Source organism: Poecilia reticulata, chromosome 17 (assembly GCF_904066995.2).
Source record: "Poecilia reticulata chromosome 17, P_reticulata-male-v2, whole genome shotgun sequence".
NCBI lineage: Eukaryota > Metazoa > Chordata > Actinopteri > Cyprinodontiformes > Poeciliidae > Poecilia > Poecilia reticulata.
This window is the reverse complement of record NC_088846.1, coordinates 13,242,563-13,255,854: the sequence shown is the minus strand read 5'-3', so window position 1 is coordinate 13,255,854 and position 13,292 is coordinate 13,242,563. Positions and strand designations below refer to the sequence as shown.

The 13,292-nt window shown below is 41.4% G+C and overlaps 1 protein-coding gene across 3 annotated transcripts in view; it reads right to left on the bottom strand.

The window, feature by feature from the left end:
- The window catches only part of LOC103479352 (neurocan core protein-like), a 52,790-nt gene that overhangs the window by 5,887 nt on the left and 33,611 nt on the right, over positions 1 to 13,292 (bottom strand). For all 3 annotated transcript variants that reach the window (XM_081598061.1, XM_081598062.1, XM_008433722.3), the window contains exons 12-14: positions 11,136 to 12,275; positions 5,979 to 6,095; positions 2,048 to 2,161 (exon numbers count right to left, since the gene is read on the bottom strand). In XM_081598061.1, the coding sequence (XP_081454187.1) occupies positions 2,048 to 2,161; positions 5,979 to 6,095; positions 11,136 to 12,275 (1,371 nt within the window). The remainder of the gene's footprint in view (positions 1 to 2,047; positions 2,162 to 5,978; positions 6,096 to 11,135; positions 12,276 to 13,292) is intronic.

Sequence of the window (13,292 nt, the reverse complement as noted above, 5' to 3'; positions counted from 1 at the left end):
TGGGTTTTCTCCGGGTACTCTGGTTTCCTCCCACAGTCCAAAAATATGACTGTCAGGTTAATTGGCCTCTCCAAATTTCCCCTAGGTGAGTGTGTGTGTGTGTGTGTGCATGGTTGTTTGTCCTGTGTCAGACTGGCGACCTGTCCAGGTGACCCCGCCTCTCACCCAGAGCGTTAGCTGGAGAGGCACCAGCAACCCTCCAGATCCCACTAAGGGACAAGGGTGTAAAGAAGATGGATGGATATATACACTTTTTACATTAAACATTTTTTTTTTACTTTTAAAATAAAAAAAATATATTTTACATTTAATTTCTTTTTTAAATTGTAAAAAAAAAAAAAAAAAAAAAACTTTTCCTGTTGCAACCGCAAACTTCAATGTGTTTTATTTGTATTTTATAAGATAGTGCTGCATAAATTTGTGCACAATTGTGAATTAGGGGTAAATATTAAGGCTTTTGTTCTATTTAGGTCTGACTGGACCATTCTAACAAACCAGTCCAGTTTTTATTGGTTTGGACTCGTCGGCTTCAGATAAAAATTCAATCAGTGACTCTAATCTTACTCTTCCGAAGCATCAGATTTTATGCATGCACCGATAACATTTTGTTGACAGAAACTCCTACTTGAGTTGTGGATTTCTGATTTCTTATTGTAACACTTATCTCTCTTCTTTCATAGCCTGTCGTTCTGGCTGCACGGCCACGTTTTGACAGGTTGCTGCCATTAAAATCTCAATTTTCAGACAGTGGACTGAATAGAGCTCTTGAGATGCTACTTCACAGCCTCACCTTGCTTTATAATTTTCCATAATCGTATCTCTGACCTGTCTGCTGTGACGTTTGGTCTTCATGATGCTGTTTGTTCATTAATATTCTCTAACAAACCTCTCAGGCCTTCACAAAGCAGATGTCTCTACAGTGAGATTAAATTACACTCAGGGCCACTGTGCTGCCTAATTGGGTCATACCTGAAGGCAATTGGTTGTACTGGATTTCATTTAGACTAAAATGGGGTGTTGAATACTAATGGATGTCACATCTTTCATGTATGTCGCTGTAAAAGAAATTAGATAAAAGGATTTGCTAAATCTTTCCAGTTTACAGTTTTAGGCTAAATTGTGTTGCTTTATAGTATAAAATCTCAGTAAAACACATTAAAGCTGGTCATTGTTTGGTTTCTCCATCTGACCACACTTGGTTTTAACATGTACCAATAATTTATTTGCTGTATTTTTACTAGATTGACCAGCTATTTTTTTTCTCATCATTTAGCTAGCTTTGTGGTGTAGCACACGTATTACTTATTGCTCTTTCATCCGAAGCAAAATTGTCTCTTTTATGGCGTCTAACATTATTTTTGCTCTTTTCATGACAGAGTTATCTGCAGTAAAGCGTAGATGTTCAGTTACCTGTGCAGAAAAAAACTCTAAAATATTCATGCAAATATTTTTTTCCAACAGCTAACACTATAATATATTCAACTACACTGCTGCTGGTGCATTAATCATAATGTATGTAGTTTCTTTTTGAAAAAAAAAAAAAAAAAACAGACTGGAACGCAGTGCTGCAAAGAAGTGATGAAATGCAGATTCCTGCTGCAAATTTTGCGATCGATAGAAATCTGCTGACTGGAAAAAACAACAACCTGCAAATAATACACAATCCAGGCACAAGCGTTTGATCGCCTTTGAGATTGAGTCAGTGTTCATCATCCTGCAGCTGTGTGACACGCAGACACCTTGTCAGAAAGGTGAGCCGAGATGTGGCTGTGCTTTGACACACAGCGCCAACAGATGCTGCACATTGATTAGGATTATTTCCTCCTGCAGAGCAAGCTTCAATCCTTTCAAAGCCAACAATGGGGTGACTGGAAATCGTTGAAAAGGAGAACTCGTCAGCGTGGTTGCGAGCAACAAATTAGTTGCCGCTCTGCTTTCCGACAACATTTCTTTTGAACAAGCAAAAAAAAAAAAAGTCTCTCCCTCAGTTGGGAATCATCAGATTTCTCAATGTGTGCATGACTGCAGCACTCACTCCCTCTCTCACCTTTCTCACACGTGTCTCCTCCGTAGCTTGGCAGGCAGAGGCAGAGGAATGAATCAATCTTGTCGACGCAAGTTCCTCCATTTTCACAAGGCTCGGACTGGCAGTCGTCGACGTCTGTGTGGAGGGGAGGAGAAAAGGAAAAAACAGCAGCAGGAACAGACCAGATTCAGATTTCATTAGGGTTTAAATTAGACATAATGTATTCTGCTCATGTCTGGTTTACAGAGAAAGAGACCTGAAAAAAAACCACACACAAAAAAAAAACAAAAACAGCATTGCAATTCAGATTCCGAAACAAAATGAGGCGGTGATTAGTTCTGCCTTAAATAGTAAAATGTGTCCATGTTGGTGAGTACATTATCATAATTCAAACAGGATGTGAGGGGAATACAAACCGGCTAATCTCCCCCACACTTCTATTGTTTGTGCCCATTCTCTTGTAGAGGAAGGCACTTTGAGAGGCTTTGAAGTGTTATTATGTCTGCAGAGCCTAATGCTTTCTTTTGCATATTGTCTTTATCTACAAATAACGGCATGAGAGCAACACGTCCGCCTCTATACGTTGTTGTACGTTAATTCAACGACAGTGCTGTCGTAAATTTTGTTGTATGACTCAACAGATCAGTCTGCACCCAGCTGAGGGTCGGGGCTGAGCCGCCCCCCTGCTGAGGCAGCTGCTCTACAGCGCAGCGTACGCTCTGGGCAAAGTCAAGGCAGGGGAAGACGGTATTTCTCTGCACAGATCAATAGAATATCACTTTATAATAGTGAATAGATGTCTTCTCTCTGGCACAGCACACAATCACCAGGACTGAAGAAATTCATTTAAATTCAAAGCAAAAGTGAAAGAAAAATATAGCCATTTACCGGATCAAATTTACTTTCCAACATTCTAATGGTTTCTTGGTTTGAAGCAAAAAAGAAAAAAAGCAAAGAGGGGTTAAGCAGGAAAAAGGTCAGCAGCTGTGAGAAGCTGAATGTGTTCGACAGATCAAACCAGATTGACCTTCAGCCTCATCCAAGACATCCACATTTCATCATTAGACACTGAGCGCAGGCAGCGGCAGGACATCAATATTCACACAGGAGACTTTAGGCTCACACAGAGCAGGATGCACTGTTCTAATATAAAGGCAAGTGACATTATTATATAAAATAACATTTTAAGCCATTCGTCTTTGTTGAGTTGATTTAGTGTTAATTTGACAGCTAAATTTGACATTTGTGGTCATTCTTCTGGTTTAGGTAAAGCATTAACCTCTTAAATTGATAGAAATCGCTCAGAAAATATTTGCGTTTCTGCTGTAAATCAAATGCAAACTCGTTAGAGATTCTAGATTTATATTTTGCTCCTACAAGTTGTGTAAGTTACAGTGTGATGCTATTTAGCAACATCGAACACTTAGGAAATAAAAAGAAGAAATTGCACCTCAGTATTAAGATTCTCTATTCATGCAGCTACTTCTCAAACAAAGAGCAAGAAATACTTATTTTATATTTCTAATACAGCAAAGCTACTTGAAAATGACTTTACTAATCAGTTCTTCTGAGCCATTAATCAATTCTAGATGTGTTGATTTAGAGTTCGTAATATCCTACAGTCAGAAAAATGGTTTAAACACAGACCTACTAATAACTTTTAGAATTGAAGTAACATGTTGTCTATTTGGACACTTTAGTTACAGAAGGCATCAACAAACCAGATGTTTACACACGCCAAATGATAAAAAAAAAAAAAACATACGCACTTTTATTCCTCACTGTCTGAATTTAAATCAGACCAAATTTTTATTGTTTTACATCTTTTTCAGTGTATATTCACCAAAACAATCCCACTTTTGTTGTTGTTTTTTGGCATATCTGATTGACGTTCACATCCAATTTGTTACATCAGTTCTAAACTTTTTTTTTATTGTTCGCAGAAGCTAGATTTTCTTAAGATTTTCTCTCAGTGTTGTCAGTAGTCTGTGTAAAGGTTTTTCCTTTTTCTTTGGGTTTCAGACATTTTTTCACACATTTCTGTTCAGTCGCCATGTCTACCTGTACAATGTACAATATGTGCTTAATAATGAGTAAAGTGGAGAAGCAAAAAGCAAACGAATGTCAAGACTAACACCTACCTGTAGTAGATAAACAAAACAGTAAGAAAAAATATGCGACTTTTAGTTAATTTTATACAGTAGAGTTCATCTGGCGTATAAAACGCACAAACTTTTATTTCTCTCAAACTACCTTCTCTGTGTCGGTTTCCATCAGTTCATGAAAAGCAACAGGAATATGCCAATAATAAGTGTGGTGTTTGGTGTTTTACCCTTTTTATTTCTGTTGCAAATCAGTCATAATCAACATTTTGTACAAATTCATAAAAAATATACATCTAAAAAAACCTGACGATTATTATTAAATAAATCTGCTCAACATAAAATAAGTACTTGCATAAGTATTTATTCGCGTGATCACATAACAGAGTCTGTATGGATCAGGCATACGTTCTTCCTCGCTGAGCTGTTCCAGGTCTGTCGGGTTGCATGTGGATTCCTACGTAGCTTCAGCTGGATGCTTCTGATCTTTGTCTTGCTGGAAAATAAATGTTCTCCAAAGCCGTAGTTCTCTTGCACGTGGGAACAAATTGTCTTCCAGTATTTCCTCGTATTTTGTCTGTAGCATAAAGCGCTGATTGCAGCTCTTCATACCGCAATCACTCGAGACACAATCACTGAGCTTAGGTCCATTTCACTCATCGTGAGACAACGCCAGCTGGATGGACCTCCGTTGAATTAGGTCAGTCACTTTAAAGAGGGGGAATATGTATGTAATCGCTTATTTTAGGTGGAGTATTTTTTTTTTATTAATTTGTCATTATTTTGTAGAGATACGTTTCCACTTTGACAGAAGAGTTTTTGTTCAATTTTGTCGCTCATTATGGAAATGCAACAAAAAGAGTAAAATCCAAGGTTGTGAATAGTTTTTATAGGCCCTGTATATCTTTGTGGTAACCGTCTGCCAGAAATAAATTAAATAAAGATCCAATAAAAAGCAGTTCTTTTCTAAGGATGCCGTCGTGCGTTGAAACAGACCTAGTTTTCCCTTTTATGTAGAAGCTGTTCATGCCGGAGTGATTCATCGATAATGTTCCAAGACTTAAACAATAACATTTTTCTAAGGATGATCATTTGCTGAGCTGAAAATTTCTTAAAAAGCTGCAAAACTCCAAAGAAGTTTTGCAGCTTTCCTGCAGTTCTTCAGAAAAGCTGAAGAACTGCAGATGAAAACAGCCTTAAAAGATTAGAGGTGAGACTGGCTGCTTTGAAGCTTAAAGAAACAGAACAGCTCAAAAATTAGAACTACTTTGAAGCTATACACACACCTCTCAAGAGTCAGCGTGTTGTTGACCTAAATGAATAATAAGACAACAGCAAGTAAACCCTCCGGGTGTGGAATAATTGTCTGCCAATGCATTAGACGCAATTTAAATGTTTCTACAACCGAATCGAAATCGATTCTTTAATCATTTTTAATCATGATCATTAAAGGAGCTATTGTTTATTTCTCAAGGGGCAAGAAATCAATTCAACCTTAAATATTTAAGAAACTCTGTCGAATTTTTTTGAGTGGAATGGTAAGTTATGGAAACGATTCAGAGCAAGCAGACATTTGAGCCAAACTAGGGCAGGCATCAAGAAGCAGAAAAAGAAAAAACAGAAACCTTTATGTAAACTCTGAAGTTTAAGTTTGAGGAATCCAAATGATCGTCCTACTCTGACAGCCTCATAACCTTGAAGCCTCTCCTCCATTCTAGGGAGGAGCAGCGTGGCCTTTGACCTGCCAATCATCTGTTGGAGAGCCTCGTTTCATTATGTAAGGGCTGACGCACTGAAATCGTGTCAAACTGCGTGTTCGCTTGGAGTGTGTGCGTGTGCGGCTCACCCACCGATCTCACAGTTCTCTCCAGCGTATCCTTGAGGGCAGTAGCAGCTGTAGCCCGTCCCCTGTGAAAGGCACTTTCCTCCGTGCAGACACGGGTTAGTCACGCAGGGCTCCACCTCAGCTAAACGAGACAGAAGAGCACGAGAGACGGAGTTTAATTAGTGATTCTGTGAACGCATGGTCAAGTAGATCCAAGCCAGTCATTATTTCCCAGTTAATCCTGGATGATTAGGAGGATTTTGATGTGAGATCAGTTTATGAAGCCATCCAAAAAACAACAACAAAAAAAAAGACACCCCAAATAATTTATCATCGGTGCCGTTCACCCAAAAACACATATTCCTCCCTTACGTCTGTTCAAACGGATCCGGAGCGCATCAACCCCGCCGTCCGCTCACAGCCACCGTTGTCATGGTTACTGCATGGAAAGCGAGCCTCGGCTAGCTCCGCCAGGCGTAGTGGGCAGCGTGAGAACTTCAGACATTAGCCATCCTCAACAGAAATGAGCAGACCTCCCGCTGAGTGCTTCATTCATCCCCTAAATGTCTGCGTGTGTGTGGTCGCCCCCCCACCCCTCACCCCCTTCTACAAACACAAATTTCCATATCAATGGGCCAGTCACCACGTGTTTCCCTCCTGATCCGCTCATTATTGCAACTTAAGGTCTTTGGAAAGCTGTGGCTCGTTCAGGCTGGGCATAAAAAAAAGGCTCAGTTGTGGGAGTCTTTGTTCCTCCAGCTCCGTCTCCAACACTGAAGGCTGCTTTCCGGAGGAGAGGTGGGGGTTAGGGGAGGGGAGCAGGCTTGCCTGTTTGGGTTTGGTGTGGGGTTCAAAATAAAAATAAAAACATCATTACTTTGGCTACGGTTTGCCCTGAAACTAAACCCAATTTTATGCATGGTACAGAAATGATGTAATTGTTTTAATAGATGAAGAAAAATCAAATTTTTGTTTTCAAAATTGACCTGAGGTTGGCTAAAAAAAAAAAAAAAAAAGAAAGAAAAAAAATCAACGAACATGAAATAATTCATAAAATATTCACGACATGATGAAAGTATCTAAACTTCTCACGGGCACTGTATCAAACTACATCACTGCTGCATAATTAATACATCCTACTACTCCTCTCCGCTGAAGTCAGGAGCCGAAAAACATCTGCGCATTTCATTTTCTGTACGTCAGCCCCGGCCAGCACATCAGTCAAGGTCGTCGCCCATCCTGACAGACACATCAGCTGTTATGGCGGAAGTAGATTTATGAAAGAACTTGTGTGAGCGCTGGGTAAACCTTGCAGGATTTGGCCGTTCACTAAAGCGAGTGGTGCAGAAAAATCAATATTCTCTGGGAGGAGCTGACAGAGCGGCCTGCGCGCCAGCAGCAGCCCAAACGACATCAACAACAAGCTAAAAGCGGCGCCGTCCTGATAATAAGTCAACATATGATCTGCATTTGGAGAGTGATGAAAGTGTGAGCTAGTTTTTTTTTTAGCAGGACAACAGATAAAAAAGCGTGACAGCAAAACATAAAAAAAACCTTCGATGGAATATAAAGTTACGGAAAGAAGCTCAGGTCAGTGAAATGTAATGTGAGAGTCGACGAGCTGCCAAATGTCCTGCAATCCAACCTGAGGTCTCTACTTTCAGATCCCTCTCTGTGATTGAACCAACTGAGGAAGTGCTCCGTCGTCCACGCTGACCGTCACCAGCGTCCAAACTCTCCACTCAGAAGGGCCTGAACAACGAGCGCTGAAGTTCACGAAATAGAAGCAGAAGCTGGGGGTCATTATTCAAGTCCAATCTCCTGCATCCTTTCACTTCTGCTGCTGGTGTGGCAAAGACATCAGTGTGTGTGTGTGTGTGTGTGTGTGTGTGTGTGTGTGTGTGTGTGTGTGTGTGTGTGTGTGTGTGTGTGTGTGTGTGTGTGTGTGCGTGTGTGTGCGTGTTTATAGCACTCTATGGCTGCAGGGTCTCTCAGTCAATCAATCAGCCCTCATACTGAGCCCCAGCAGCCCAGATGGTTGCCCTCGGCTCCTTTGTCGATACAGTTTACAGCTGTTCTCCATCTGCAGAGTCCTCTCTCTCCCTCGAGCAAGGATTTCAAAACGCCTGCTGCAGACATGAGCCGCTTTCAGAGGCAACGAAAATACATCAGTGCGAAAATGTGCGATGGCATCATGCCCATGGGGGATGTGGGGGGGTTCTTTAAAAGACCCAGAGATGGGATGTTTTGTGGATCTGCTCTCATTATCAAGTAAGTAATATGTAGTAAACCAGGTGGCCGGTTCGGCGCTTGGCTGAATCGTCGTCGTGCAAGCAGACTTAATCGTGGGGGCTTTTTTGTTTGGTGGTGTCGACTTGTAGTGGAAATAAAAGGCTTGTGCCGAAGAGGTGGGACGGCGGAGCAAGGAGTATGCTGAATAAATCAGCCAATGGCAAGGTCAGAGAAAATGAAAAACACAGACTTGAAGAAAGATTCTGCTTTCTTTTAATGACTGGGACAAAGATGAATATCTTTTTTATTTATGCAGACGGACATGCTGTAATGGAGGATCGTTTTCACACAAAGCAACTTCAAAAACAACGTGTCTCGCTGGGACATGCGTTGTCCGTCTCGCTGGCATCATCACAGTAAGCTAAAAAACAGAGATTATGATCAGACGGTGAAGAGAAATTTTTATTTTTCCCATCTGAATTCCCATTTTTCCTGACATCCTTCCTCCTACCCATTTAATTCAGGTAGTGGTTAAAATAATTCACTGACACGTCATCTGTTTTTATACATTAAACACACTTGACTTTTTGCAGGCATGTTTTGTACAATCCTGCTGAGGACATTCCTACACATTAATTAAGCTTATTAAGTGAAAACTAAATAATAAAGCCAAATGTAATCTAAAAATATATCTAAGAAATGTGATAGCATGTTAGCATGTTGCCAGCGGCGTCCAAAACATTAGACTATATTAGATCCTGATAAGCTAGAATTCATTGATACTAGAGGTGTGTCGATCGATCGATTTTCGTGAAAAAGTGCATGATCGGTGATCGGCAATCATTGGCTCTTGTTGCCGATACCGATCACCTGCATCTCATTTCGCAGCCAGCCTGTGCAGCTGGTCTCCTCTTTCCTTCACTCTGCGCAAACGCGCAGCAACAAATCCTAAGCGATGTGTAACTATAACGCACTGAGTGACTGGGAAAATTGAAGCACGTGGGGTGAAGCACGTCAAAATGCATCAACACAACGAAGCTAATACAACATAAAAACAATGCCATACTTGACGGAGTTTGGCTACATCGAGGCTCACTGCAGAAAAAAGACATATGGAGTGATCAGATAGCAGGTAAAGCAGTGCACAGCTACAAACACTCACCCGGATTAGCATGACGGTCAGAAAGCTAAACAAATAACCCGCAAAATTATTTAAGTCTTCGAGCTGCGATGTAAGATGCTGGTTCTGCTCTCGCTGTTGAACCGCTGCTACGCGCTACAGGTAGTAATATTTTACAGACGGAGCGCCGCTTCTGCTCCACCTGGTAGTGACTCTCACACCAAACCTCTGTTTAAAGCTGCAGCATCTAACCTTAAAAAATACATTTTACATACGTATTAAAACTTTCGCTGTCCCAACATGAGACAGGTAATCTCTAAAAAAATAATCGATCTCCTCCCTGTTCTGCATAATTATTCCGCTCTGTCAGAAACAGCCAATTAGAACTAGCAGTAATCAGCTAGCCGCCATGCTGTCAGGAAGTTTTCATTCAGTAACTCAGGATTGTTTATTGTAATGGAACCTTGAATTTTTTTTGGCAATGTTGAGAGGTTTTATTTTGGCTCTTTGCATTATTTAGCCTCTTCAGAGCCTTCATATGTTATCAGTCTGTTAAAGATAGTATTACTGATAGCAGTACAATTTGCACAATGCCCGTTTTGTTTAGTTTTCTTCTTGGAAAAAGTTATTAAAAACAAGTTTTTGTCTAAATTAAGGTGAATTCATGGTTCCTTTTTCCACATAATGTATCCGGTAGTGTTTATGATTAAAAAAAAATAATAATTATGTGATTGGTATTGGTGATCGGCCCTTATGGGTGATCGGTATCGGCAGAAAAAAACCTGATCGGCACATCTCTAATTGATACCTCTGAGAGATTTGTTTCTAGATTTTTAGGTCATTAAAAAAAAAAAAAGAAAGATCAACATGTTTCTTCTGACTGGCAGTAATATCGAGGTTTTAATTGGCCTCGCCAGAGTCCTAACTTAAATCTGATAGAGATTCATATTCAAAGTGATGATCAGCAATTAAGATGGCTTTATTTAGCTGCAACAACAAAAATGGCCCTGTCATTAAGAGGGGTATAAATGATTTTCAATAACTTAGTTTAATAGAAATCACTTTTTGTCATCAGAAACAAACTGATAAATTTTAGGTTTAAAATTTAAACCTAAATCTGCCAGGAATAATTTCAGTATGAATGTAAACTTTGTCAAAAACAGCAGAATTTAAGTGCAAAGTGTGAATTTGCTTCCAAACTATGCTTTTAGTGCACACTCATGTTGCGATACTTTATTTGTAAATCATTTTTATACCTCGAAAACTTGGGTTGGAAATTTGCAAAGGAAGAAAAAAAAAATGGTAAAAGGTAAACAGACCACAACCTGAAGGGAGAACAGAGTGGATGACTCAAGAGGTCAAAGGGCAGATGTTTCCTCCAGCAGTTTTTGAGGACCAAAAACAGAGCTAGCAGACAAAAGACTCCCTCAATGTGTCAGAAAATAAACTTCCCATGATCTAGATTTCACAAACAAGTTTTCAGAGTCTGGTATGTTTGTTCGGAAAGCAAAGTTTTTGTTTCTTTATGTTGATTTGTTGATGTTTAAACTACTTTAAATAAAGTAAAAAAAGAAACCCTACATTATCCAATAGGGACACGAATTAACCAAGTTGCCCAACTTTGGATTAGTTGTTTGTGGTTTGATCTTAAATCGCACATCGTAAGTTATGAAACTACAGCATCTCTGACTGTGAACCTTTGTTTTGGGGATGCATCGGACACATTCGCTGCATGAGGCGAGGTCCACCACATCATCACTGAAACAAGACTTTCTTTGACTAGCATATATTGCAGCCAAGCATAACATCTACAATCAGGCTCGTGCTTACCTGTTGGACTGACAGTTGTGGCGCTGATGTTGCCTTCTTCTCCCCGGACGCTGTCTTCATCCAAAACACCAGGTAAGATGGTTCCTGATCCCACAGCGTGAGACCAAGCGGACTCCTCGTCATCCTGGGGCCCCAACAGAGACAGAGGATACTCCAGAGAGCCATTCGCCTTCTCCTCTAGGTCAAAGGGAAGGGATGCTAGGGAGTCGTTGGAGTTGAACTTGACATTTGCCTGAAGTGAGGGAGCCAATCCCGTGGTTTGAGTCTCAGTAGTGGAGTGGGAAGAAGTTGGTGGTGGTGATGGAGTCATCGTTGGGATCTGGGAATAGGATGGGGAGGAGGAACTGCTTGGAGGTGAGAAGGAGGAGGTAGAGGCGTGGGATGGGGATGGGTGGGAAGGTTGAGACTCTAACAGGGACTCTGGTGATGGAGAGGAGGATATGGGTGGTGACGGTGATGAAGTTGGAGATGGAGAAGATGACAGAGTTTGAATTGTCTCCTGTGGGGTAGACAGAGAGGAGTTTTCGGTCGCCGACAGTGTGGTCTGGTCTCCGGCTGTAAAGGAGTCGTCCTCAGTCCCAGTTGCCTCTGTGCTTACCAGTGGACTGGTGGCTGTGGTCGTGGTGGTTGTGGTGGACTGTCCTTTTCTGTGACCCCTCTCTCTGGATCTTTCTCTGGATCTCTCTCTTGGTTTACCGTCAGCCGGTCGCCGCGAGACTTGAATCTCCCCTTTTGCCTCTGCGCCGGTGATTTCGCCACTCCCCTCCTCCTCTGCTTTCCCTCTCTCCTCTCCTCTCCTTCTGTCTTCTCCTCTGCTCCTATCCTCCCCTCGGTGTTTCTTCCCCCTCCCTCTTCCCCCCCTGCCGCTGGCCCTGGAGGTCACGGTCTCCGCTCTCTTGTCTGCCAGCTTGGTCGTGGTCTCCATTTGGACAGTAATCCAGGTTTCCTTGCTGGAGACTTCAGGTGAAGAAGAGCTGGAGGGAATGAGGGTGTGGGTCTCCGAGCTTGTGAACGTCTCTGTTGTCAGAGAGTCACCGGAGGAAGTCAGAGTGGATGCTGGGTGTGTGGGAGAATCTTCTCTGGATGGTGCAGACGCTGCAGGGGGGCTGCTGAACCATGAGCTCCCCCAGGAAAATAGACCTGTGCAAAATAAGAAAATAAAGAGGCAAAAGACAAAAATAAGACTTTGTGAAAATATTCACATCACTTGAATGCTTCCAGATTTCGTCGATCTACAACCACAAACTTTGTGTATTGGCATTTTATGCGACATGAAGCAGTGAAATATTAATAATTGGGAGGAAAATAGTATGTCAATTACAAAACATTGTATGTAATTAGACACTAAAGGGACACGTGGCAGCACTGGTTAATTGAGACATAAACCCAAAAAAGGGCAGGCATGCTTTATGGGTGCTTCACCTAGCCATAATCAATTTTAAATCAGGTCTCCTTATTGATCTTCAATGTCCAAGAGGAAATTCTAACTTCAGAATTGATATTTCCAACTTTGAACTTGGAAATTCTGACTTTTAAGGACACATCAAACACACCAAAAATATTGTTTAAGGTTCCAAAGAGCAGATTATAAACTTTCTCCACCCGGTGCCAACATACAGCATACACCTCTGTTGAACTCCTGAAAAATGTTTGAATATCTGTAAAAGGCTGTATTTCACTGCATCTCCAGAAATGACTCTGGAATCAAGTGTGAAGGAAACTTGAATTTGTCAAAGTAAGTCATATTCATGAGTGTCAAAAGGACAACTATGTACTGTTTAAACTTGCGATTGTGTCTAATGTTGACGGTAGCTGTTAGGCCTGCCGTCAATCACAGCTCGTTAAGACTCCTACAGAAGAGGCAGACTGAGCCGCGCAGAAAGGTCAGTGTGACTTCAGTTCATCGGCACTCTTCAATCCTACAGCAGTTTGCGCTTTTCTTACACATGTACCTCCTCCGCTGTCCGCACTGAAATCCTCTGCTCCTTTATTTACTGCGGTGATGCCTGCAAGCATTTTAGCTGGCTTCACACTTTATCTGGCACATACTGCATGTAACATCTAAAACATATCCTTTGGATATTTCAGACTTATTTCAGCTGGAAACCTCTTCAGCTCCACGGTATCTACCTGCAGGCTCTGAGGTTGGAGAGGCGG